This window comes from Felis catus, chromosome A1, assembly GCF_018350175.1.
Source record: "Felis catus isolate Fca126 chromosome A1, F.catus_Fca126_mat1.0, whole genome shotgun sequence".
Classification (NCBI taxonomy): domain Eukaryota; kingdom Metazoa; phylum Chordata; class Mammalia; order Carnivora; family Felidae; genus Felis; species Felis catus.
The window spans coordinates 132222091-132249526 of NC_058368.1; the positions used below are offsets into that span (position 1 = coordinate 132222091).

Sequence of the window (27436 nt, forward strand, 5' to 3'; positions counted from 1 at the left end):
TACCTTTGTTTGTAAAATGATCTAAGACTGATTTGTTTTGAGAATTTTATATATAATTTTTACAATCTTCTTTGTGACAGTTATTTTTCTATTGCATAGCTAGACTGTGTAGCTCAGTGCTGCCTAGTACAGTTGCCATGAGCAACATATGGCTTTTCAAATATAAATTAATTCAACTTAAAAGTTCTGTTTTTCAGTTACACTAGCCACATTTCAAATGCCCAATAGCTATTTTGGTGAGGAGCTACCAAGCTGCACAATGCATATATAGAATATTTCCATCACTAAAGAAAATTCTCTTGGACAGTGCTGGCTATGTGTTCTGAAAGTTTAAATTTTCATATATTAGATTATGCTTTAAAAATCCCCAGCTTAAAAACTTATGCTCAGATAGCTTTTATAACTTAGATAGCATGAAAATAAATTTCAGTGTGGTAACTGAATTGTCACATATTCTGAACTAGTAGAGTCTTAGATTCATGAAAAAAAATTATTTGTATTTCCATGATATAGTGATATTAACTGTATCATTTGCTGAAAGCTGAAACAGAAGACAAAGCTAATAATAGAAATGTCAAGCCACCAGTAGCAGGTTCTACAATTTGAGCATCTCATGTTTATTTATTTTTGAGAAAGAGAGGCAGAGCATGAGTGGGGGAGGGGCAGAGAGAGAGAGGGAGACACAGAATCTGAAGCGGGCTCTAGGCTCTGAGCTGTCAGCACAGAGCCCGATGCGGGGCTTGAACCCATGATCTGCGAGATCATGACCTGAGCCGAAGCCAGATGCTTAACTGACTGAGCCACCCAGGCGCCCCCACAATTTGAACATTTAAAAGGAAGTTTATGGGTGAAAAGCAACAAGCCTAATATGTCTGGCACAGTTTTTTCCTTTTTCTCTTACTTATCGTACATTATTCATATTACAGTAACTATCTTATTAGAGCCAAAACATGTGCCTGCCCCTACAATCACGTAACAGAAACAGATGTGAATTGAGACATGGGTTTGGCTTTCTCACTCCTGCCTAACACAGTCTGATAGACAGTAGATATTCTTTTTTTCTACCCTTGTATAAAACCTCTGTTCTTCTGAAATTCATGCTATTCATCCAAATCACTATCTGGCTTCATCATTGTTACTAATCCATCGTGGCCATTTTCCTTCATTTATGAAAGGGTCTGGTACCTGCTTCGCAGTCTCACACTACACTCTGAGTTCTAACATCATCGTGAGTGACCTCAACATCTGCATAGAAGACTCCTCAAATTCCCTGGCTTTGAAGATCCTTGAATTCCTTTATCTCTGCCCAAGGTTAGGTAAGCAATCCCTTGGCAGAGTTGTCATCATTGAGAACAGTCTCACTTGTCATATCTGAAATTCAAATGCATTCCAGTCTCTGATCCCCACATCATCTATCTCCCTCCCCCTATTCTTCCTACTACACTGGTTCTTTGATTTTTATAGATTTTTGAAGTTAGGTCCTTAATTTTCTCCTCTTAGCCATCTTTAGACTCCACTGTGTTTCCCACCAGTGCCCTCAAATTCTTTCTGACTTGTTTATTGTTCTGTTGTAGTCTCACCTTCTCCAATCTATTCTCATCTAGAGGATAAATCAGAGGCTAAGTCTTTGCATGGTGTCTTATTGCCTCAAGATAAAGATCATTTAACCTCTTTAACCTCCAAGCCTTGCACTTACTTTTCCTTCTGCCTAGAATGCTCTCATGGTCACTTTCTTCTTTTCTGGTCTGCTCCTATTTGCCCTTCAGACCTTTACCTTCCTCTGGGAAGAATCCCTTAAATCCTTAATTAGGCTAGTGACAGTTCTATGTGCTTTTAAAGCATTCCATAATTATTCTATCATATCATAGATAAGTGATTTTTCTGCAATTAACTGATTTGCCAGGAAATTATAAGACCCTTGAGAGCACAGATTATCATTCTCAGTCTAGAACAGTCTGATATACAGAGGGAACTCAATGACTTGTTGAGTGAATGAAAAAATAATGCTGGTAACTTGAAATGGTTATTGTAAATGAAGGTACAAGTAATTGCTTCAAGATGCAAATTTAACATAGAAGTAAATATCATCAATAAGCTACTTTTTGGAAGTATGTATGAGGGGTAATAGAGCAGGGTAAGGAAGATTAGGAGTCCCAGGGTTGTAAGGAGCAGGGAAGGCTGCAGTTTTAAATGTGGTATTCAGGCTAGGCCTCATTGAGAAGGTGACAGTTGAATAAAAGTGAGGTAAGGGAGTCATCTATGTAGATATTTTGGGAGAAGAGTCCATAAGATAAAGGAAACAAGCAATGCAAAAGTACTAAAGGCGGGAGCATGCCTGGTGTGTACAAGGAAGGTGGCTAGAGCAGAGCTATTGAGGAGGAAGGAGGAAGAGATTAGTTTAGAAAAGTAATGGAAGGCTAGATTGTATAGTCTTTGCAGGCCTTTGTAAGGACTTTGCATTTAAGTAAAATGGGGAGCCCCTGAAAGGTTTTGAGTAAAGGATATAATCTAACTCACTCAGTTTCTTATATATTGAGAACTGTAGGGAACAAAAGTAGTAATGGCAAATCCACTGAAAAAGCTCTTTAGAGAAATCCAGTGCAAAAAAGAGTGGTAGCAGTGGAGGCAGTGAGAACTAGTCAGATCTAGGATATATCATGAAGGGAAAGCCAGAGCGATTTCCTGAGGGATTGGGTATGAGCTGTGAGAGAATGGAATCAAGAATGACTCAAAAAAAAAAAAAAAAAAAAAAAAAGAAAAGAAAAGAAAAGAAAGAAAAAAATGGCAGATGGAATTGACATCTGAGATGGGGGAGGTATAGGTATGTGGAAATGTTTTAGAGAGAGCATTTGGGCATGGTAAATATTAGATGTCTATTAAAAGTTTAATCAATGGTAAGATAGGAGTCCAGAATCCATAAAAGAAGTCTGGGCTAAAAATAGAAATTTGAGGGTCAAATGGCCTATGAATGCTGTCAAAAATAATGAAACTGGATGAGATCACCAAGGTAAATATTAGTAGTGTACAAAAAAAGGCCAATGACTAGATTCTGGATACCCTAAGAGGTCAGAGAAGAGTAAGAACCAGCGAAGGAGAATGAGAAAAAACAAGTAGGAAAAGAAAAGGACAACCAAAAAGTTGTAGTGTTATGGAAGCCTAGTGACTATCAAGTAAGATGAACACTGAGGACTGACTATTGGATTTAGCAACATGTAAGTCATCTGCGACTTGAAAAGAGCAGTTTAAAAAATGTTTTATTTATTTTTGAGAGAGAGAAAGAGAGAGTGCCAGTGGGGGAGGGGCAGAGAGAGGAGACACAGAATATGAAGCAGGCTCCAGACTCTGAGCTGTCAGCACAGAGCCTGATGTGGGGCTCGAACTCACAAGCTGTGAGATCATGACCTGAGCCAAAGTCGGACACTTAACTGAATGAGCCACCCAGGCACTCCAGACAAGAGCATTTTTAGTAGAATGATGGAGACAAAAATCTGACAAGAACAATTTTAGGAAAAAATTAGAAGAGGAATTGGATATGGAAGTACATAGTCCTTTTAAGGAATTTTGTTTCAAAAGGAAGAAAAACATGGGAAAGGAACGGGCAGATTTTTTGTTTTTGTTCTTTTAAGACAGGAGAAATAACAGCGTGTTTGTATGTTTATGGAAAATTCCAGAAGAGATGATATTGAAAAAATATCCACATATTTTGAAATAACCAAGAATTAAGATAGGTATAGAGTTGGAGAGCATGACAGTGAGGAATAGTGTGCAATAGTCTGATGGTGTGAAATTAAAAGGTGTGGCTTTCAGATAAGAGGGAGGGAGAATCATCCGAAAGGAGAAATGAAATATAAAAGCATAGTCAATCTACTTTCACTCATTCAAGAGTTAAGGATGAAAACAACTTTAAAAGGTTAAAGTTTATTGTAAGTATCTTTAGAGGACAGCCAGTTTCCATTAGAACAACAAAGTGAAGAGAAGGAAAATTGAGAGACATCGGAATGTAAGGACTTTTGTTGCTGGTGGATCTTGAATTCCTAAGGGCACAGAAGTTTCAAAAGTTGGGCAGAGATAGGTAACAGAAGATGTGATATGCAGAACTTTTTGGAATTGGAGGGCAAGACATGAGGAATGATGTGGGAATCTGGGGTTTCTTACAGTGGCAAACACAAAGTAGGATCAAGGGTATAATAAGATTAATCCTGGTGGACTCAGGAAAGATAGTGGGAGCAAAGGTGTGAGTGTTGGGGGAACAAGACATTTTGGGGGACCTATGACTCTCTCTTAGTACCTATTGGAGAAGATTGTATTTGCCCTTCATGCTGGAGCTTTCCCTAGTTCCCTGTTGATGGAATTGCTGGACCTGAGGTTGGTTCCATTCACTATTAACAACTTAAAAAATTCATGTGACCTTCATACATATGGATTTATGATCAAATAGCTTCCAGTTTTAAAAATTTCCCTGCTCTAGGGGAAATGTAAGCTAATTTTTCATAGCAAAGTTTGGTTTTACTTACATCTGTGTTACAGGAGCGATACCGTTTCCTTTCCCCAAGGCAATATTTTCCACCTCCTGAAGGTCTGAAAACACATTTTGTTTAACATGTGAATATATCTGTCTACAGAAAGAGTACATATATTGCTTGACAAAAACATATTAGCATTTATTTTAAGAAAATACAAAATTTGACATTTTATTAGTTATTAAAATAATAGTCATGCTGGTGATTGTTAACAATGATGATTATGGTTGTTGAACATAAAACTTAAGTCAGTTTGCTATGAAAAGCTTTTTAAGACTCTTAATTGTCATGATTTACATTAGGAAGAAAATGCAATTAAATAAATCTATTTTCTAATTATCATAGTAAGCAGGTGCTCAGTTCAAAACAGTGAGTTTAAAACTCACTTATAATGAAAAGCCATTTGAATCTTATTCAACAAAAGCCATATATAATCTGATGCTATTTGTTCACCACATAGGAAGTGGTAAGTTTACTATTTTTTCCAAACTACAAACAAGAGCATACTAAATTAGTCTCTGCAAATAGCTGTAGTTCAAAGTAAATAATGCAGAAATGAATTTCTATCTCATTATATGAAGTTTGAAAAATTACATCTCAAAACAAGATGGCTTTGCATTATATAAATACTGCATATGACACTCACAGTAATGAAAAAGTAAGATGCCCAATATTTGATTTACATAAATTAATTTTTAAAGTATTTAACATCAGGTAAAGCCATATGCTATTATTCAGGAATGCTATTTCGAATGGCAAAGCTAACTTCTTTTATAACTATCTGAGTATATTACTTTTTATCATAGAATTTTATAGTTTTGGTTATTAATTACAGTAGCCCACAGTTGAACTTAGGTAATTATTCTGTACTTGTTTGAGAAAAGATCAAGTATAATTATAGTTTTGGCTAACTGGTAATCAATGGAATAAAGTTACATGTTAATATATTTTGAATACCAGAGAATACTGACTCTAAGAAAGAAAAGAAATGGCCCCGTCTAAATCAGCTTGGGAGAAATAGGTTGATCAGACAAAAACAAGGGCGTGGGGATGGTGGTAGCATGACTGATTTATGAGTGGGTGACAGTGAGCTCTGTTTAGCAGGAAGATAATAATGGAAAGAAAGCTGGAGAATGGAAACACAGAAACTAGTGTAAAAGGAAATAATTTCAAGCTGAAAAGAATAAAAAAGAAGAAAAGAGACGTTCAGAGGAGGAACCAAAGAGAGGGATCCTGAATTAAAAAGAGAAAATTAAAAATTAAAGCAACTTTTACCCCAGGAAGGAGAAAAAAGCAGAAGTGATATAACGCCATGCTGCACCAAACATTAGTTGGGAAAGGAGGCCTGCAACCTGAGCTCTAGACAAAAATGGGAGCACTTGATATGCAGCAGCTAAGGAGAAGTTTAGTTTCTAGGTGGACAGGAAAGTCCAACTGGGGGACTTTAGTCCACCTGTAATGGGCACTAGCGGGAGGGAGAGGCAATTCAGCTACCAGAGAATACTGATGGGGCTGGCCTTACGCCAGGGGACTCTGACTGGAGAAAAGGAGTGGTGGGAGAGGAGCAGTCCAACCTGCATGAAACAGTCACGGGGAGAAAAGTGGTGGCAGCTCCGGAAGATGATTAATAGGGGCATGTGAATGGAAACTATTTTAACACATGGGCAGTATTCTTTTCATTGTGATTTGTGATGCGAATCAAGGCATTTCAACCCTTGAAGTGCTCTCATTGGTCCTTTTAATACTAATGTAGCAGTAATAATTTTATGTGACATGTGAAAAGACCTTAGGTTTCCTGGGAATAATGGTAATGTAGCTAAGACCAGACCTGGATTCATCCATAATTCAGTAGTTTTCGGAGGAGGAAATCTATCTGATTATTACTAGATTAAAAGTCTGGCTATACCTGGGATAGATACACAATGCTATTCTTTTTTATTTTTAGTTACACAGTAAGGGGGGTGGGGGGAAAAAGAAAGTCTGTCTAACAAGGCTCTTCCACTTCTCTGTGCCTATTGCTTGTTCAGAAGACAAACACTTGGCTCACTAGTGAAACGTTTTTACAGATAACATGTGAAACCACAGCTTTGAATCAATTCCAACTGTGTCTTTTTGTTGGCTCCGGCTTACTTTAGCTACTTACGCTGGACTGTCACAGTGTCTTAGGGATGAGGAGACGCCTCCCCCGCAGGTTCTGCTGCACTCTCCCCATAGTGACCAGGGACCCCAGCCCCCATCTATGCTCTGGGGCCAAGTGCCAAAAGGAACACAATCTCCCTGATAACACCACTGCAAGATTTCACAGAAAACACAGAATTAGCTTTTAGGCAGATAGAGCTATCAGGTTAGAAATACATAAGGGTCCGGCAATGACCAATTACAGGCATTAGCATTCTCCAATAGATAACAGACTGAGAGTTCTTTAACTGTGTTTAGACAATGGCAAAGGTGCATGTGATTTGCAAATTATCTTTAGCTAGGCAATGATTTATACATCTCTAACATGTACCAGGAGTCTAGAAAACTTGACTTTACTTCCTTTTTCCTTATTTCTCTGCCTCCAGAATCCTAGTGTTTCTCATTAAAGAGACCTCAAAAGTCTTTTTTAAGATATTTTAGTATTAAATTTTTTTTTCTTTTTATTCCACTATTATTAGACTCATGGCATGATAACGCAATATGGAAAGTTCCCCAGTAAGGAATTTTTATGATGGTAATTGCTTTTACATTAAAAAAAAAAAAAAAGAAAGAAAGAAAAAAAGAAAGAAAAAAAAAAGGCTGGTTGAGGCTACAATAGTAAAAGAATGTGTTGTGGCATTTCATCTACATGAGTCCTGCAGACATAATAAAAGTAATGCCAAGATACTAGGGACAGGGTACAAAAAACTCTAACATACACTGCCTAGCCATGTGTATACAGCACTGCATGAACATGTGTACTGGAATTCTTTCAGCTTTGCTCTGCACTAAACCACACATACTGCATGTAAGTAGAAAGCCAGGAATAATTTATCGAGACGTAGACATCACATAATCAGCTCATAACTCTAACATGATAAATCTTATTTGCAGAATATGGTAAAAACAAAATCTTTTTTTTTTAAGCCAAGCATGTCTAGGCTTTTATTGGTGCGTTTTTCTTAAGTATCAAATTTTGACAAACCAACCTGGTGCTGTGAATGTCATTTTTTTTATATGAATGATAAAAAACATTATTAGAATAACTATCAGTAATATCAGATACACAAAAAATCAACTTTATATTAAAATATGAAGGTATTATAATATGCAATGCTTAGAAAGTAATCAGTTTATTACATTGTTTCCATATATCTGGAATTTTTTCACTTTTCACCATTCCATGGCTGCCACCTTAGATGAAATAGGCAAATGGAATAGATTCTTACCTGGTCTCTGTGGCTCTACTTTTTTTGTACCTATAATCAACCCATTCTCTAGTAAGCACTTCAAGAGAGCTCTTTTCAAAACGTTATCACATCATGTCACTTTTTGCTTAAACAATTGCACTAGTTTCCTGCCTCCCTTAACTCCGGTCAGAAGTGGCCTTTGTGACTCCTGCCTCCTTCTCCAGTCTTATTCTCTCTTGCACAGACTGGTTCAGACCACTGCAATCTTTTATTTTCCTCAATATACTAAGTTTGTTCCCTCTTTTGGGCATTTGCATCTGCTGGTCCTTCTGGGAATATTCTTCTCCTAATTACTTATGTTGCTGTCTTTTCATCATTTGGTCTCAAGGTCAAGCGTCCTTTCATCAGAGAGGTCTTTCCTTGACCACTTTTATTCTGAAGATGGGGTACCTCCCCACCCTATTTCACCCTCCCCTCTTCCAACTCCAGACTGTAATAAAGATTACAGCCTCCTGTTTTAGTTCCCTCTTACCACTTAACACATTTTAAATTACTCTTTATTTTTCAAATTACTTCTTTAGTATTTTTCCTTTCTCATTAGTATGTAAAAGCAGGAAATGCACATGTGGCTATTTATTTATTTAAAAAAATATGAGCATTGTATAATACTCATTTTAGGCAATTCATCCATGCTTTTTTTTTTCTTTTTTCATCTATGCTTTGAAGGGGAAAGTTCAGCAACATATCTAAGCCCACAAATGACCAAGTTATTTGAGCAAAATATATCCTGAGAGGCAGGATAGCATGAAGGTTGAGGACTGAGACCTGAATAAGAACTGAGATACTAAGTAAGTAATTTCATTTGTCTCACCTGAGCTTTTTCATAACTAAAAAGGTAAATAATAATAAAGCCTATAGCATGGCAGATTAAATAAAGATAATGTGAAGAACCTGGTACATGGGGTGTAGAAAGTATCTGATACATGGAAAGAGTTCTGTAAATGCTAGTAACCACTGGGCAAGTTGCTTAATTTCTCTGGATCTCCATTTTCTTATCTGTAAAATGCGAACAATAACACCATCTATCTAGTAGGGCACATAAAGTGAGTAGAGTAATGGTTAATTCATATCAAACCTTCAATATGCTAAATTAGCTAATATTACTGTTAAAATGAAGTGCTCACATGTAGGAACGAGGTTTTTGCAACTTGCAGAGATCTAAATGTGGTGTGAATGGCACTCATAACCTTCCGAAATCCTAGAGAAAGCTAAGTTCCTGCCCTGATGATGATACTAAATTCTTGGAAGGCCACACAAATCTTCCACAATGCAGAAAGAAATCAATAGGCACACTTTGGAAGATTTGTTTCTCTCCACAGATGTACATTTATCTCTTCCAAAGTTGATGGCTCTGAACATTTTTTAAAAATTTGTTGAGGGGTGCCTGAGTAGCTCAGTTGGTTGACTGACTGGCTTTGGCTCAGGTCATGATCTCATGGTTCATGGGTTTGAGCCCGCGTCAGGCTCTGTACTGACAGCATGGAGCCTGGAAGCTGCTTCTATTCTGTATCTCCCTCTTTCTCTGCCCCTCCTCTGCTCATGCTCTCTCCCTCTTTTTTTCTCTCCAAGATAAATAAACATTAAAAAAATTAAAATAAATTTGCTTTATAAAAATTTGTTGAATTTTTAATATTCTTTATTTGAAAACATTATTTGAACTAAAGAGACAAAAACAAAAACAGTTGACCCATATCTCCCACCCCTGACCCCTACCTCTGGCAAACACCAAACTATTCTCTGTATCTATGAGCCTGTTTTTAAAGAAATATACATATATATTAAATATATATTGTTATATAGCAATAAATATGCTATTTAAATTTAATTAAAATTTAAATTTCAGTTCCTCAGACCCACTAGCCACATTTCTAGGGCTCCATAGTCACATATGGCTAGTGGCTACTATGTTGGACAGAGCAGATATAGAGCATTTCTATCATCATAGAATATTCCATTAGAAATGCTGAATGTCTAGAACAGTGCCTAGCATGTAGTAGTCATACAATAAAAATTTATTGAATAAATACATTAGTTAAATTATAGAATTCTTTGTCCTATTCTGGACCACATGTCCAGATCCTTACTACACGTAAGTAAGGGAACTAGAGATACTGGCGGATAAAAAAATGTCAATTTCATCTTTCTTTCCATGATAATTGCACTCAGTCTATTTTTAGTAGTTGTAATAACATAAAGGAATCATTGAGAGAAGTGCTGGGTAATTAATTTTCATTTGTCCATAAAAAAATTAGGCAAGAGAGAGAAAAATCTGATTGGCTAGAAGGCAGAACATTCTGACCCTAAGTCTAATAAATATTAAAGTAGGAGATTAAGAAAAATGGTTAGTTTTGGGCAATGGGAATTGCTACGAAGAAAAAAAAATCATAGGTCCAAAACAGTGAACCAGAGGTAGTGGCTGATAATACAGTACCAACCCTGGGAGAAGGGCACCTAAAAATAATGTACACTTGAGAGACAGAAAATATTTCAGTTGCCAGTGTACAGCATGCTTAATTGATTTTGAAGACCAACCATTTGTATAATGATACACCAATTGTGTTAGGCCTTCACCTATACAAAATTCACAATTTGGGCCAAATAATCTCTAGTTTTGCATTTTTGTTATTACAAGTAGCTGTGTATAATGAAAATAATAATAGTAATAACAACAATAAGTATGTATGTATATATGTATGTAAGTATTTTGAGAGTGAGAAAGAGACAGCAGGGGAGAGGGGCAGAGGGAGAGAGAGAATGAATCTTAAGCCGGCTCCACACTCAGTGTGAAGCCCAATGTGGGGCTCAATCCCATGACCCTGGAATCAGGACCTAAGCCAAAATAGAGAGTCGGATGGACACTCAACTGACTGAGCCACCCAGGCACCCCATGTAATAATATTTATGCCTGAATTTATTTTTCTATGAGAATAACTAGCAATGTATTATTGATTTTTCCCCCATGGAAAAATTCCAAATCTTAAAATTTACCTATTTTTCAAGTTGGAAGTTTAGCATTATTGATATCAAATAATACTCAAATTTTACTGTGCATTTATTTTATATAATCACAGAGCTACATCTAAAGCTCAGAGGGACTTTGAAATTGATGTGTAAGCACTTCAGTTTTTTCATATGAGGAAACTAGAACCTTAAGGAGGCTGACTTGCCCATGGTCACTTACGGGCAGATAAGAAATTATCTGTTCAAAAATATACAAAAATCAGTGGGAAAAAACCCAACTGTTGGTATAGGATTACATATTTGAAGTATATTATAGTATTAAAGAATATTGGACTATCTTTACTTCATATAATACAAAAAAACTACAGATAAGCACTCTCAGCTGCAAGTGTACAAACCCATGTTATTTTTCAGAACTCTTTGAGCATTCTTATAAATTATAGTTTAAAAAACTTTATTTTTTGTATTTTTCAGAGGACAGAGAAATTGTGAAGGCTACAAGAATACCGAAAGATGTAGGTTCCAAAGTATTTAATAATTCTGTTATTCATATTTCCTGGATATTCACAAAATGTAGGACATGGAAAGAAGTCACATAAAGTCTCTTGTTTTCCTTTTAAAACTTATTCTTATGGTAAAAGACAAACACAATATTCAGTTTGTTGGACGCTCCTCAGTTCTCATCATTAATTAATACCTACAGAGCCACAGTATTTCATAAGTGGCTTACTAGAACCTTTACTGCATAAATTCATGTTATTGAATTGTATCTATTCCATGGAGTTATAATAGACAATTGTATCAGAAAATTAAATAACAAATATTAATGGCTAAAAAATGAAGAACTCAAAATAGCAGTATAAGTATCAGTCATTTAGTAGTTGACAAGAGACTAGTGTCTAGCTTAATAACTAGTTAACAACTTAGTTAATTAGTTAACAAGTTAACAACTACAATCTGTGTGCAGTCTGTGTTACAAATCTGAGTTCTTACTCTAGTAATATCTTTGGTGCAAAGCAAGTCATTTGTTTCTTCAGGTTCCCTAACTATAAAATGGGGACTAATTTTTTGAAATTTCAGAATCCAATGTGGTTTGGATTAGGACAACTTTAGAAATTAGTTCTATGCAGATATGCCCTCAAAGAAATTATAAATCTACCAAAGGATTTGGTTGATTTTGATCTCTGGCGAATGGTCTTTTGAGTTATGTTTAGTTCAATATAGGACTTTTCAGTGATGTTTACTTACAGTAAAGGATCTCTTTGGAATTCTTGCTATTTCTCTGTTCCAGCAGTAGTAAACATCTTGATGAAGTATATAATTTTAGAGAAGGCGCTTATGTAACTTAATAATAACTGCTTTATGAAAACTATGGAACTTCATGTAGATCAAGTTATTTGAGCTAATTTTCCAGATTATTACATTAATATGTACTAAAATTTTAATGTGTGTAACTCATAAGTAATATAATTAGATTACACAAAATAAAGCAATTTGAAGTATATATAAATCCTATAAGCACATAAATCTGAGAATTTTGAGTGTTGTATTTTCTACTTTTCTTCTTCTTTGTTTTTTTTTTTCATCTGAAGATGCTAAACCTGTAAAGCCTCTATTTCTACAGGCATAGGATTTTACTTCATTTCTTAAACTACAGATGTTAAATATTCAGATGGAGACTAGATCTTTATTCTCAAAGGTTATATCCAATCTAGTGATTTTGGACTATTCTAAATTATCAGTTGTGTTCCTTCAGCCTAAATTTTCTAGATAAATTAGGTAAATTTGGCCTTCTTTTTGCTAATTCAGGCGTGTAAAACCAGACTCGGAAAGGTGATGGAGTGAAACTATCACATTTCAAGAATAAAATATCATATTGCTCATTTTTGTTTTTTACATCCCTTCTAAATAAAATGAATATGTTATTAAAACTATCTAGAAAGACAATCATTCCAGTGTGGCTTTAAAGGTTTTATTAACAAACACTTAACCATCCTTAAATAACATTTTTTGATATTAGACCACTAAATTTCATGATCTACATCAGGGAATTATGTTCAAACAAGATATACTACAAATCAAACAATCTAAATGAGAATTTGTCAGAATTCAACGAAGGAAAATTTCAAGATGGGTATATACAGTATTTAAAAATATATATACATATATATTTTTTAATAAGAACCACTTTAGAATGTGATTATGGTAGATCTTGTACCATAGCCAACACTTTGGTCCAGCCAGCATCTGGAATGACAGACCCCTAAGGAAATCCTAAGATTCTGAAGGAAGTGATATTGGTGACTCAATATGGAACATTCTTCCCAAGTCAGAAAAGTTGAGAATTGGAGCATAGCACTATTAAAAGCCTTATCTTTCCACTGTGCAGGTGTGGGAATGTAAACGCTTTTTTTCAGCCCAAATTCTAAATCAGAACTTGTCATCCCATACTATTTAAATTTCTAGAGCAATTGAAAGGACTATTCTTTTTTCACTTCCTATGTTTATAGTTTGGGACCCAGTCAAAACATATTATATTCTACTCTAAGCGAATTAAGATCTAGTGCTACAAATGTCCTATTACATATCTAGTGCTTTAAAGGGGCATATAATAATCTTATTCTAATCCAGCCCTCTGTTTCTCATGCAAAGATAATAGGAATCATTGTCATGTATTCATAAGCCTAAATGCTGGGATATATCTCAAATTGGTCTTTTAGAATCAATAAATGAATCTTTTGGCTATAAGCCAAGTTTTTGAAACGTTTTTGGTCACCATCAGAGTTTGCAAAGATTGAGTTTTGGTTTTCCTAATATCCTGTTCAGTAACAATGCCAACTCTACTATCAAAGTTTTTAGAGTCTAAATCTTTATTATTTTATCATGCATGGCATTCCTCCGATTCCTGTCCAAAGGGCTATTGTTGATGCCATGCCTAAGGAAATTTCTTTTGCCTGAAAGTTATATTGATTGATTTGTAGGAGTGTGACCCATGGACACACAGTACCAGGGCACCGTCTGGGCTCATCAGATTTCCTCCTTTGGTTAATGCTACTGTCCCTGAGTACATCCATTCAGACCATATGGTTCTTATTCAATACTTGAATGGCTTATTCAGGCAAACATCCAGTGGCTGTAATAGCGATGTCAGACCCCCCAGGACTCACGCAAAGATCAGTTTTTAATTTTTTGGCCATATTTCTTACTCCATCTGCTAAATGTGCATGGAACAGTTCCCATACTTACATGGAACATTTGTGGAACTGCGCCCCCGGGCAGGGATCCCATATCTTTTGCAGCCAGAATTTGACGAGATCATTGTGGATCCAGTACTCTGGATATGTCTATGCTATCACTTGAGCAGTATTTTTCCCCTCCCCCAAACTTTTTTTTTTCTTTTAAGAAAAAAAGGATTTATTCAAAAAACTATGAGCAGCTTTGGTTTTATCCTGCTGGCTAGACAGGATGTAGGTTTTTTTCTTGTTCCTTCTGAAGAGAGTAGTTTTAAAATTCAGAGTTGAGATCAGAGGTCAGTCATGGGTATTCCATTCATATTTCTCAGACACTCAAACTCATGCTTATACTCTCTGATGCTCATTAGTGCCAGTTAAGACAGTGTGGTGAAGAATTTTCTGTCCACCATCATCCTAAGGTTGGAAAATGATGAAATGAATGATGATGCTCTAGTAATATACACTAGCACCTTTCCTCTGAAGAAGCCCACTAAAAGCTTACTGAGATATTATCTTATTCCATCCTCACAAGATCTCTACGAAATGTGGAAATAGATTTCTCTCATTTTAAAGTGGTGACTGGGGCGCCCGGTTGTCTCAGTCAGTTAAGCGTCCGACTTCAGCTCAGGCCATGATATGATGATTCATGAGTTTAACCCCGTGTCATGCTCTGTGCATTGACCACATGGACCCTGATTGGGATTCTCTTGTTCCCTCTCTCCCTGCCCCTCCTCTGCTCACACTCTGTCTCTCTAAACATAATGAATAAATAAATAAATAAATAAATAAATAAATAAATAAATAAATAAATAAATAAATAAATTGGAGTTTCATTATTTACCAGTTATAACACAATTGTATATTCTTATCTCAGTGTTCTGCCCACAGTTCTTTCTTATTGTAATTCCTGAGATAACATATTGTTACAGGTAGATAAGTGAAAAATCCACTTAGTATTAAAGGGTAAAATATATTCTTACCACTGATCTCAAGCTCAGTGACTCAGTTTATTCCTGTGACAATAAAAAATTTTTTTTTCTCTGCAAAATTCCCCATCTGAAGGTAAACTAAAATCGGAGGCAGTCTAGAGGGACAAAATTTTCAATTTTCAAATCAGAAAGACCTCGGCCAGGGGTGCCTGACTGACTTAGTCAGAGGAGCATGTGACTCTTGGTCATGAGTTTCAACCCACATTGGGTGTAGAGATTACTTAAATAAATAAAACTTGAAAGAAAGAAAGAAAGAAAGAAAGAAAGAAAGAAAGAAAGAAAGAAAGAAAGAAAGAAAGAAAGAAAGAAAGACCTGGTATGGAGGCTCAGCTTTGCTATTAAATTGCTGTGTAATCTTAGGCTCTCATGTCTGAACTTTCCTCATCTGTAAATGGAGTTAAAACAGTACCCAACTCATAGGATTTTTTGCCAATATTAAACAGAACAAATAAGTATCTGGCACAGTGTAAATACTTTAAAAATATTCATTACTATCATCATTACCATCATTATTGGTAATGCCAACTATATGTTAATGCCACACAAAGTTGACCAGACTGATTGAAATTTCAGTTTCACTTTAACTGTTCACTAGCTTTTTACATGGTTGTTCTGGGTCAAATTTCTGATTTCTGGTTTAATTTCCAAATAGATATAGGCTTTAGAGAAAAAATTGCATTTGGCAACAGTAAACACGCTTCCCCTTTATGGAAAAAACAATAACTGAAATCAACAGTAAAAATTCATAAATAAATAACTGGCAAGTACAGTTAGCAAAAAAAAAAAAAAACCATAAACAATGTCTCAGTTCCCTTTTCTAGTTCTTTGTATTTTTTTTCACTTAATTAAACATGTAGGTTGATCTAGTTCTTTGAAAGCCTCTTCATAAATTCACTGTTAATGATTGAGATTGTTTGAGGGTCTTCTCATAGCGATTTGTGCTTTTTCTTTCTATGAGTCTGCATATGTATTTGTTCTTTTTATTCATTCATTTAAGATTTGTTAGGACCATTCTAAAGCTATTGATCTTCCATGTCTCTGAAAGAATGGCTAATGTTTGTTTTGTAGATTCATTTTAGATGGTGAAATCCAACATATTGACTATATGAAACTATGATGTTGTGAATATGAATGATCTCTTGGTACACAGACTTTGCTACACTTACAAAGTTCTTAAACAGTTTTTCATGGAGCCCAAGGCATCCTGTTGAGGCATGTCATGAGGTATGCAAGGGGTTCTTTAAACAAGAATATTTCTTCATAAATTCACTGTTAATGATTGAGATAGTTTAAATATGTTTCTACCATATAAAATATAGTGGGATTGAGCTGTGTGTTCTCAGATAGCCACTATTCATGGTTTCCTTACTTGAAGTGATTATATAATTCATCGAATGCTTGTAGCAGGACTCTGAGATGTTTAAAAGAATGAATTCTTTATGCTTGGGATTAAAAAATAAAGTAAAATAAAAAGAGCCATCAGGCTTAGTGATGTGGCCCATGGACTACATCACAAGATTAATAATTAATCAATGGCAATAAAGAGAGAGATTCTCACTGTAAATTCCCCCCCTTACTATTTTGCATTTCTTCTAAGTCCAGACTCATGTAAATTGCTACTTGTCATTGACAAGAGCTGCTGACTCCAAAATAAACCTAGACTGTTGTTTCAAGAATGCAGTTCTTACTATTTTCTATTACTTCAGTGAAAAAAAAAAGAAAGAATTTTTGGTAGTGTGTGAAGGTCCCTGTATTTTTATTGGCTACTTACAAAGTCTCAAAAAAAGATCCTTAATCCTTTAAAAATGACCCTATCAATTCATACATTTAGCACAATTTACCAACATTTCCAAACTCAGCATGGAAAAGCCATCAACATGGCACTAGGTCACGGGTCCTGAATGAAGCCGTCAGCAAGGATTAATAAAACTGTGACAGCTGCCCAACAGCTTTCATTCTTTTTATTTAAACATCAGATGGCAAACTGAAATTCAGTGTAATCTTTGTTGAAAGTACCCCAACATGGAAGAATTCAGAACTGAGAACAGAAGACAGTCGTGGTTATTGTAAATTCAGTATGTAGCAATAAATTCTAGAATTCACATATATAGCAACTCCTAAACAATTTCAGAAATAGTATAAACTATTCTTATCTGTTTGAACAATTCTTAGTAGTGATATTTTTTGAAAACTAGATGATGAAATTAAAATTATTTAGCTACAATTTCTATGCGCAGAAAAAATGCTTAATTATTCCTGTAATACCAGCCCTTTCTCTCATATTGTAATTTAAAATCAACTCTAGTTTGACTCTAGTTATAAAATCTACTTCTGGATCACATAATTTTCCTGGGAATTATTTATCAGAAAGAAACCTAGACTTATATGACTAAAGAGACTGTATTATATGACTATAAGATTGTTGTTGGATATTCTGTACAAATATATATGTATACACACAGAAAAGTGTAACTGAGCCAGAAAATAAGCAAGCACGGTAATTTGCTGAACACTGTAAGTGTGCAGATACCAGTATGTGTCAATTAACTCCTTAGGCTAGGTATTTACTATTTTCTCAAATACATGTTAAATTAGTATGCATAATTTCCTAGTGGTTCAATACGAACACCAGAAATTGATCGGTTTAGTCTATTTGTCAAAGAGCTAATAAATCATTTCAGCTTACCCCCTTTTCAATATTCCCAGTTTGACAGAGTGTTCCTTCAGCTGCAGGAATACTGTTGGTGACACAGCGGTTGCTTTTGCTGAGACACCACAGCTCTCTACACACTTCCTGGGAAAGAAGGCAAAAGCAAGTTGATCAGAAGTAGAGACTAAAATCATGTTTGCTTCTTCCATAAAATATATCTATGTACACTCAGCATTACTTTAAAAAGACATCCCAGGTGTTTTTCTGCTGTTGAAGCATAAGGGATGAAGATTTTGAAGGCGGTTCTTATGGAAGATGTTACCCATTTTGCAGAGTCATTTAAACATTTTTCTTTATAATCTTATTTTAGTGGACATGCAGAATTTTCAGTAATAAACTGGGGTGTCTGGATGGCTCAGTTGGTAAAGCATGTGACTCTTGATCTCAAGGTTGCAGGTTTGAGCCCCACTTTTGGTGTAGATACTGCTTAAAGAGAAAATCTTTTTAAAAAATTCTTAAAAAAAAAAGGAAATTTCACTACTATAGAAGAGTAAGGAGAAGGGATGAAAATGTAGAAAGGATATATGTTTATTGCTCTCAAAAATATACACTAGCAAAACTTACCAATTATTAATAAAGTGTTACCAGGTAGATGCCTTCCTTGACCTACCAAAGAATTCAAATAAAGACTATTTTATTTTATTTTTTTTAATGTTTATTTATTTTGAGTGAGAAAGAGTGGGGGCAGGGGGCAGAGAGAGAGGGTGGGAGAGAATCCCAAGTAGGTTCTGCCCTGTCAACACAGAGCCTGACGTGGGGATCAATCTCACCAACCCCAAGATCATGACTTGAGCAGAAATCAAGAGTTGGACGCTTAACAGACTAAGCCACCCAGGCACCCCAAATAAAGACCATTTTAAAAAGAAAGAAAGAGACCCTGGGCATGGGCAGGGTGTAGTTTCTAATCTAGCAATATTATTTGCAGCTCATCAGTGTAGCCCACCTGCATGAAAGGGAAATGTTGTTTTGAACAAATGCTGCTATTTATGTGTTATTTTCATAAGTGACGTATTTCAGATGTTGTTCAGAGCTGTCTTGTCTTCTTTATTATGATTTCTTATTCTACCTTAGCATGGGAGAATTACAAAACTTATTCTAATATTGGCAATACATATAAAATACTTAATTTTGTTCATACTATAGTGATCTGTCAATGTTTGTTTTATTTTATTTATTATGTTTATTTATTTTTGAGAGAAGGAGAGAGAGCGTGAGCAAGAGAGAGGCAGAGAGAGAGGGAGACGGGATTCAAAGCAGGCCTTGTGCTGACAGCATAGAGCCTGACGTGCGGCTCAAACTCATGAGACATGAGATCATGACCTGAGCTGAAGTCGGATACTTAACAAAGACTGAGCCACCCAGGCATCCCAGTCTGTCAAATCTTACTTAAAGTAACCTGGCCAACATATATCTGGGTGAACTGTTTTAAATAACAGGAAAAACAAAAACAAAAACCCTACTTTGAAGAAAGTGTTCATAATTTTCAGTTTCTTTTTATGTATCATTAAAGCTAGCACCATTACTGATATTACAAGTGTTTAGGGACACCTGGGTGGCTCAGTTGATTAAGCACCTGACTCTTGATTTCGGCTCAGTTATAATCTCAAGATTCATGAGATTGAGACCCGCCTTGGGCTCTGTGATGACAGCTCGGAGCCTGCTTGGGGGTTCTCTCTCATCTGCCCCTCCCCTGCTCACATTCATGCTCTCTCTCCACAAAATAAATAAATAAGCATTTAAAATAAAACGTGATTGAGTTAAACTAGGACTATTTAGTATAACACATATATGTAATAAAAATATATTAATCTGGAGTGCAAAGATAAATTTATGTATAACATTCCCTTTAATGCTATTACTCCCCAACTGCTCTTTTAACTCTCAAACATAAAACTTATGTCACATAAACACAATTCAGATATAAAGCAGTAACATATTTAATTCGCTGGTTCACCATTCCTACAAGGAGAAATGCCCCAGAGCATATAGCATATTGAAGGGACCTCTTTGGGCTCCTTTTTGCAGTGCTCCTTCCCACCAGGCACAAAAGGAGACATACAATTTCTACTAGACTTTTAAAATGCTTTTGGATAAATCTAATCTATACCTACTTTACTGACTTTATTTATCTACTCCAATGTCTACTTTATTTATCTACTTAAATTTTACTTTATTTATCTACTTTAAACTCTATTTGGAGAACTACTGAACTAGAAGAGAGTTGAAACATTAAAAAAAGAAAAACAGTAGGTACTGTGGATCATTATATAAAGATAATTTTCCTGTTCTTACAATTCAATGTATTACAAATTCTACTTTCTTTCAAACCTTCAGTTCCTATTTAACGAGAAGGTCATTTATACTATTTTGGTATTCCTTTTCTATAGAAGACAGTTTCCTAATATATGTTCTTAATTATATAATAATATTATATATATATATATATATATATATAATATTAGAAAAGCAGTAGAACTAACATTTTAGGGTTTTAAAATACTGTCCCATGCATCAAAAATAACCATATTCAAAGAAAAATGTGTTCACAAAAACAGAGAAGCATTGCTAGAAAAATGTATTAAGATTACAAAAAGGGACACCTGGGTGGCTCAGTCAGTGAAGTATCTGACTTCAGCTCAGGTCATGATCTCATAGTGAGTTCAAGCCACTGCTGTCAGCACAGAGCCCGTTTCAGATGCTCCATCCTCCTTCTCTCTGCCCCTACGCTGCTCGCACACACTCTCTCTCAAAATAAATAAAAACATTAAAAAAAAAAGATTACAAAAAATTATCCATAATCCTGGACTATACATACTTCTGAACCTTTATGATTTTTATTATGTCTAAATCTTACTTAAGACAAAAGTAAAAGAAGCCTAAGTTTAGATAGAACTGTGAAATGAAAAACCTATCATTGAAAAGGACAATGTTCATAGCATCTATTAGAAAAACATACTATGCAGTCAACTTACAGAAACTCTATTTTCCAAAAGTGCCTTGAAAATCTCTACCTAAAATGGCAAGTGCTCAAGATACTATTTCCAAAACTTTAATCTCAAGGATTCACAGTACAGCCCTTTGACAGAGCCTTATTCTATAGAGAATGACACATTTTGAAAGGTAGATTCCCACTGCTAACAGGATTATATTACCTAGTGGGCTCATGGGGATTCAAATTTTGCTAGGGCATTAACTTCTCACAAATTACTGTTTAAAGTATGCAACTGTAAATCTATGCATAGGAAATACAAGATGTTAAATTACTCTCAGAAAAGGCTCTGAAGAGTTTTCAGACAAATCTCTTATCCAGAATGTCAACTTGGGTAATAAAGATTGTGGTATCTCCATTAAGACTTCCCAAGATAAAAAAAATACTCACTCTAAAGACAAAAACTAAGAAAATTTTATTTCATACCAAGATAGCAAGAGGCACACCTCATGAAAGAATATAGGAACACATTCGTATGTTCAGAAATACCCTTCTTTAAACTGCTGGATCCTAGAACATGAATGCATATATTTATTGCATAGGTATATGCATATGTATATCGGTTGCCATGTAAGTACCCTAAAGTAGGTCCCAAGTTTGTTCACTAATAAGTTAAATGTATTTTGAAATTTTTTGGCTCTTGGGGAATTTATACAGCAGCCATCATAGTAGGGGTTGCCCAGCTGGCTCAGTCAATGGATCATGTGACTCTTGATCTCAGGGTCAGGAGTTCAAGCCCCACATTGGGTGTAGAGACTGCTTAAATAAATTAAAAAAAAAAACACAAAAAACCATCATAGTAGATGGATTAATATCCCTAAATAAAATATATTAGATAGAGTACAGTTTTGAGAGAGATTGATGATTTTTTTGACTACCCACCAGCTTAGCTCTAGAAGAACATAGTTCTCTTTCACATCCTCATAATCCTTTATAGGAGAAGATAAGATTTATTAATATTACTCTCATGATTTCTATGAACTAATAAGCCATTTCCTGTGTGTTAGGATGGTTCCCTTCTCTAACCCTAAAATTTATTTTGGGAGACTCTCTAGGAAAAATGTGGGTTTTGTGCTTGCCCTTGAATTCATGGAAGGTGAGAGAAGTTATCAACAGTGTTCATTAAGGGAATCTCTGTTACATAACACTGAAAATTGGAAATGGACTCTCTAATTTCATGGACTCAACTTGTAACCAATGAGGAGGTTTGCCTGGTAAGACAAAATGACATTATTTCCCATTCATTCAAGAATATTATTAGAACATCTACCAGGCATTCACCTGGCATTCACCAGGCATTATGTTAGTGTTATGAAAAAATAACACTATCACAGAATTTACAGGAACCAGAGAGAAGGCAGGGTACAATCAGACAGTAGCTCAAATGTTATAGACTGGTACTGCTCTTTAGAGTTTTTGATATTCTGTGACGAAATTAGGAGAATGACGTCAATGTGGTAAGATTTTCATGAAACTAATTTTTTTATTTTAATGGCCTCTTCTAATTTATTAGTTTTATTCCTTTTACTTTTTATGTGCTACAATAGACTGTAAGGTTCCTGAAGGCAGGGTGTGGGTGCTAATGGCAGTCTTTGCAAAATGTTGGCAAAATTAAAAATTGGCATCCCTGTGTTGATTTGCTAATTTTCAGGGAGAAATTTTCTTTGCCTACAAAAACCTAAAAGCTTGTGAACCACTCATTGGCCAAAACTTGATAATCAATATTTTTTTCAACATATCAATGTATTTATTAATCAGTTGTCTCTTATGTCTTACCACTATCTTCTGAATTCAATTTCTTTCCTCTTGACATGCATCCTTTAAGAGTTAATTTAGCAAGGAACACTTGTTCCTAATGGTCTCAAAATACATTTATTTAGCCTTCAATTTTAAAATGATATTTTAATTGTATATAGAATTTTAGGCTAACATTTATTTTATCTCAGCATTTGAAGGTGTTAAGTTCATTGTCACCTGTACACTATGGAGGCTAATGAAAAATCATTTCTCGGTCTTAATCACTGTTTCTTTGTGATGAACTCTAGTTGCTTTCGAGAGTTTGTCTTTGCTGTAGTGCAGTTTCACCACCGTTATCTAGGTGTTCTTTTATTTATCTACTTGGGGTTCATGCTTTAAATTCATATGTTTCTTTAATTCTGAAAAATTACTAGTTATTATCTTTTTTAATATACACTTCACCATTCCCTCTTCTGGAACTTCTATTCAACTTACATTGGATATTGTCATTCTAACCGCCATGTCTCTTAAATTCTTTTCATATTTACCCTATATTTTTCTATTGGGGTGTTAATCTTTCACTTCATGGTGGATTGTTTCCTCATGCTGTTTGCTATTTTCTATTCAAGCTTATCTTCAGGGAATATTGTTTTTTCTTGGAACATCCTGGGCTTCCTGAGTTGTAGAAGTGTAGCTTTGCACATTTGTTTCTATTATACACTCCCAAGTTTCAGTTGTTTTTTGTTTCACCACTTTTCACGTTGATCTATTTGGTCAATACTACATAGGTAGACTGTACAAAGTCATACTCTGTTCTTTTATGAGTCACAAGCCTAGGAGCTTCAATTTCTCATGTGAGCTGTTTTTCCCCATCCAAAGCAAAGGGCAGACAAGCTTACTCGTCATTTCCATTTACCTATTTCTTCACAGTATAAATGACCCTTCAGTCATGCCCAAGACGTCTCCTATCCTAACATAGAAAACATCAGCTCACCAGCTTGGCACTTGAACTAAAACTCCTCTTCATTTCTGGCACACCCTTACCTTCCTCTCTTGGTTCTGATATATACAAGCTTTCTGCTGAAATGTAATAAATGCATTCTGTGAAAACCCTTGCATTATACAAAATTACTTATGAAGAAAACAAGGTTTATGGGAAAAATATGGTTGGAGCAGACCACTGAAAATCTAGGTAATTTTGTAGCCAGAAAACAAACAAAAACATCAAGAGTTCTAATGAAAAACTTTGCATTCTTAAATCTCTGCTGCCATTTGATCCCAGCAGCCCAATCAATTGATCCTTTGTAGCCTTAAACACTGTGACTTGTGATGCTTTCTCCTTTGAGATGTAGGTCTTTGAGGGTATCTGCCTTCAACAGAAACCATTTTCATAAAAATTGTTTTTATGAATAGGTTTCAAGTTATAGCTTCTTTATCAGTCATTAAAAAAATAACACAAAGGGATATATATTTACAGGTTCTTCATCTGGCCTCATGATTTTAATAGATTTGTTTAAATACAGTTTTGGGAATGGAGTCATTAAGTTATCTACTATGGACAATAAAGACCCTTCTTTGGAGTTGGGTGTTTTTCTATGACACTATATATAATACTACAAATTTTCTCTTTGTGAGAAAGCTTACCTGAGCATCACATCATTAACGCACTAGGAAATAATCATATATGAACAAACAAGACTTATACATTAGACTGGCATCATTCCACAGTCTGTCAATTTTCCTATGTGTCTTCTCATCACAGAAACACATGTTGTAGCTAAATAAATTATATTTAATTATGTTTTGTTCATTTTATTTCTCTGGCATTTTCTGCCAGAGAAATTATATCTGGAGAAGTGATTGTATTTACTGTTTGTCATGTTTTTGAAACTCAAACTCTTTTCCTAGACATTAAAAAGCCAATTATATAAAGAATCGGAGACAAAATATGCATGCCAGGGCACCTAGGTAGCTCAGCCAGTTAAGCATCTGACTTCAGCTTTGTGAGTTCAAGGCCCTCATCAGGCTCTCTGCTGTCAGTACAGAGACCACTTCCAATCCTCTGTTCTCCTCTCTCTCTGCCCCTCCCTTGCTGGTTCTCTCTCTCTCCCTCTTTCTCTCTCTCTCTCAAAATAAACAAACAAAAAAATATACATGCTAGCTTAGAAGAGAAGTCAGTTGAATAAATGGATAAAAGCCAAAGGGAGAGATTTGAGTTCAGTGTATAGCAAATTCTTCCAAAAGTCAGAATGATGAAATAAAACTGAATCTCTCATTACTGAAGATCCTAAGCTTACACTTTACAACTTCTAAGTAGCAATATTGTAGGCAGGAAAAAAAAAAAAAAAAAAAGAACTAACACTAACACTTTTTCAGGGTATAGGTCTATACCTATACCCAGGCTAGGTCTATTCATATTTGTATCTATAAAATCATCACTACAATCTTCTCAGAAAGTGTAAGAAAATTTAGGTTCAGAAACATTTAGCAATTTGCTTCAATCCAAATTAAATCAGGTTTGAATCAGGTGTCTAATATTAATGCCTAAAATATCTCCACACAACTAAACTACTTTCCCATTTCTCTTAAATGTACCACAGTTGAATAAAGTCACTAGCCAATTAGAAAATGTTTACTTGTAATCTAATGTAATATAAAATATCACTCAATGTTCATAATACCCTCTTATCCTTTGCCTGTATTTTAAAGGAAGCTATCTCCAAATTAAGACTATTATTTACCAATTCATAACATAAACATTCATTATACGAGTTTAGCCATCAACTTATATGTTGTTCTTATTATTGAAACTTCTGATATAATAACACCTTGTATTTGGATTTTTAAAAGATACTGTTACCATACTCTTCAAAAGTATTCCATGATCTTCCATGAGACAAGACATTTAAAATATTTTTACTTACTTAAAATTTTAATATCAATTCCTAGACTTCTAGTCTATTTGATTTTTCAAATGAATGATACTTTTTTCAACCATTAACAATAATAAAAAAATAGCAAACATAAATCATAATAAAAATACATATAAAGGTTAGAATTTGAAAGTAATTATCTAATGTAATATAATATACTTGATATTCAGAAAACAACTTTGTAAAAAACTTAACTAGATCTCTGCTGATCAGAGCAGAATAATTGATTATTTTATAGCCAAAACCCTTTCAATACAACTGGATGTTTTCATAATTCTAGCTGTTAAATGATCCTTAAAAATGGGAAGAGGAGCCCTATGATTTACCTAGGAAAATTTAAATTATCAGTTTACATAGAGAAAAAGAGATACTATAAAATTATCAGACCATTTTATAATTACTACATCATTAAGGAAGTAAAACAGTAAACAAAGAGAAAATGGCCTCTTTATTGCTAGCTGGTTTTGTTTTTAAATTTTTGTAAACAATTGTAAAGATCATAGAAGAAAGATATACACATTTTCTGCCCTTGGGAAACCCTAAACCCTATGCCATCTTGGGTCTTTGGTTCTGAATATGAAACAGTTTCTTTGTCCTCATTACCCTATCAGTAACATCTCTCAACAGCTGTTTGCAATAAAGGATCCTGACGGCCAAGGGGGAGACCAGAGCCTGAAGAGGTCAGAAAGGAGCATCAATGATTAGAAAGGTTACTTATCATGGTATCACACAAAGGAAAATTGAAAACCAACATATGGTGACCCCGTGGCCTGGCTCCAGGTGTTTAGTAGCTATCTGAAGAAAGAGAATAATGTACCCTTATTTCATCTTTAAATAGGTTAATCCTGTTGTGTGGGTAATTTAAAAACAAGAGATCCTAGAAAGACATATATTTTTGTTGTATTTATGCATACAAATATATATGCATACATTTATATATATCTATGTGTGTGTGTATGTATACACACACACACACACACAGACACACACACACACACACACATATATATATATATATATATATATATATATATCAAAGAACTAATCTAGAAATGCAAGTTAAATAATTATTAATATGAAGACGCTAAAAGAAAATGCTTAAATAGTTTAAAAAACTACCTCTAAGAAGCAAACACAAAGTGGATTGCCCGGGTGGCTCAGTTGGTTGAGCATCCAACTCTTGATTTCGGCTCAGGTCATGATCTCATGGTTCAAGATCAAGCTCTATGCTGACAGCGAGGAGACTGCTTGGGATTCTCTGCCCCCCTCTTTCTCTGCCCCTATGCCACCCTTCTCTCAAAATAAAATAAATGTGTTTTGTTTTTTGTCTTTTATTTTTTTAATAAGAAGCAAACAGAAAGTAAAAATACCTGATCTTTAAGATTACCAGGGACTACAGACCTAAAATTTGGGATTGACTTTTAAGGAAAAATAAAAATAAAATCAACTTTTTGTTAAGTATATAAGTTTGGACTCCAAAAGAATATTGAGGTGCTAAAATAATTTCATGAATTTTATTTCCATATCAAACCACACTGTAGAATATTTATACTACCTTAAAATCTTCAAGGAAAGTGGTTCTACAATCTCCCTCAGAGCAACATTCCAATATTTAATAACTTGAAATTCTTCCTACTACCAAATCTACAACCTTCCAGCTGTAAAAATGAAGATGACTGTGTTTTTTTATGCTCTTGGTAGGGAAGGAGAACAATTTGTTACCAACAATCAAACTATAATAAATGTTCCAAAGCCTGAAGACAGTTTTAAGACCAACATTTAACTTCCTTTTTTATAGGCTACTCAAACTCCATTTCTTTAAACTTCCCTTATATGTACTTCTAAGTATTTCACTATCATCCTTTCCCAAGTTATCTGCATCTCTTAAAAAAGAATTTGGTAGGTAGCCAACAATTCCTTAAAAAGACTAATAAAG

General features: G+C 34.8%; 1 protein-coding gene across 1 annotated transcript in view; it reads right to left on the minus strand.

Annotated features, from left to right (window-relative positions):
* The window catches only part of ADAMTS6 (ADAM metallopeptidase with thrombospondin type 1 motif 6), a 295540-nt gene that overhangs the window by 87959 nt on the left and 180145 nt on the right, over nt 1-27436 (minus strand). The window contains exons 11-13 of the mRNA XM_023257025.2: nt 17818-17925; nt 6664-6809; nt 4515-4578 (exon numbers count right to left, since the gene is read on the minus strand). Of these exons, the coding sequence (XP_023112793.2) occupies nt 4515-4578; nt 6664-6809; nt 17818-17925 (318 nt within the window). The remainder of the gene's footprint in view (nt 1-4514; nt 4579-6663; nt 6810-17817; nt 17926-27436) is intronic.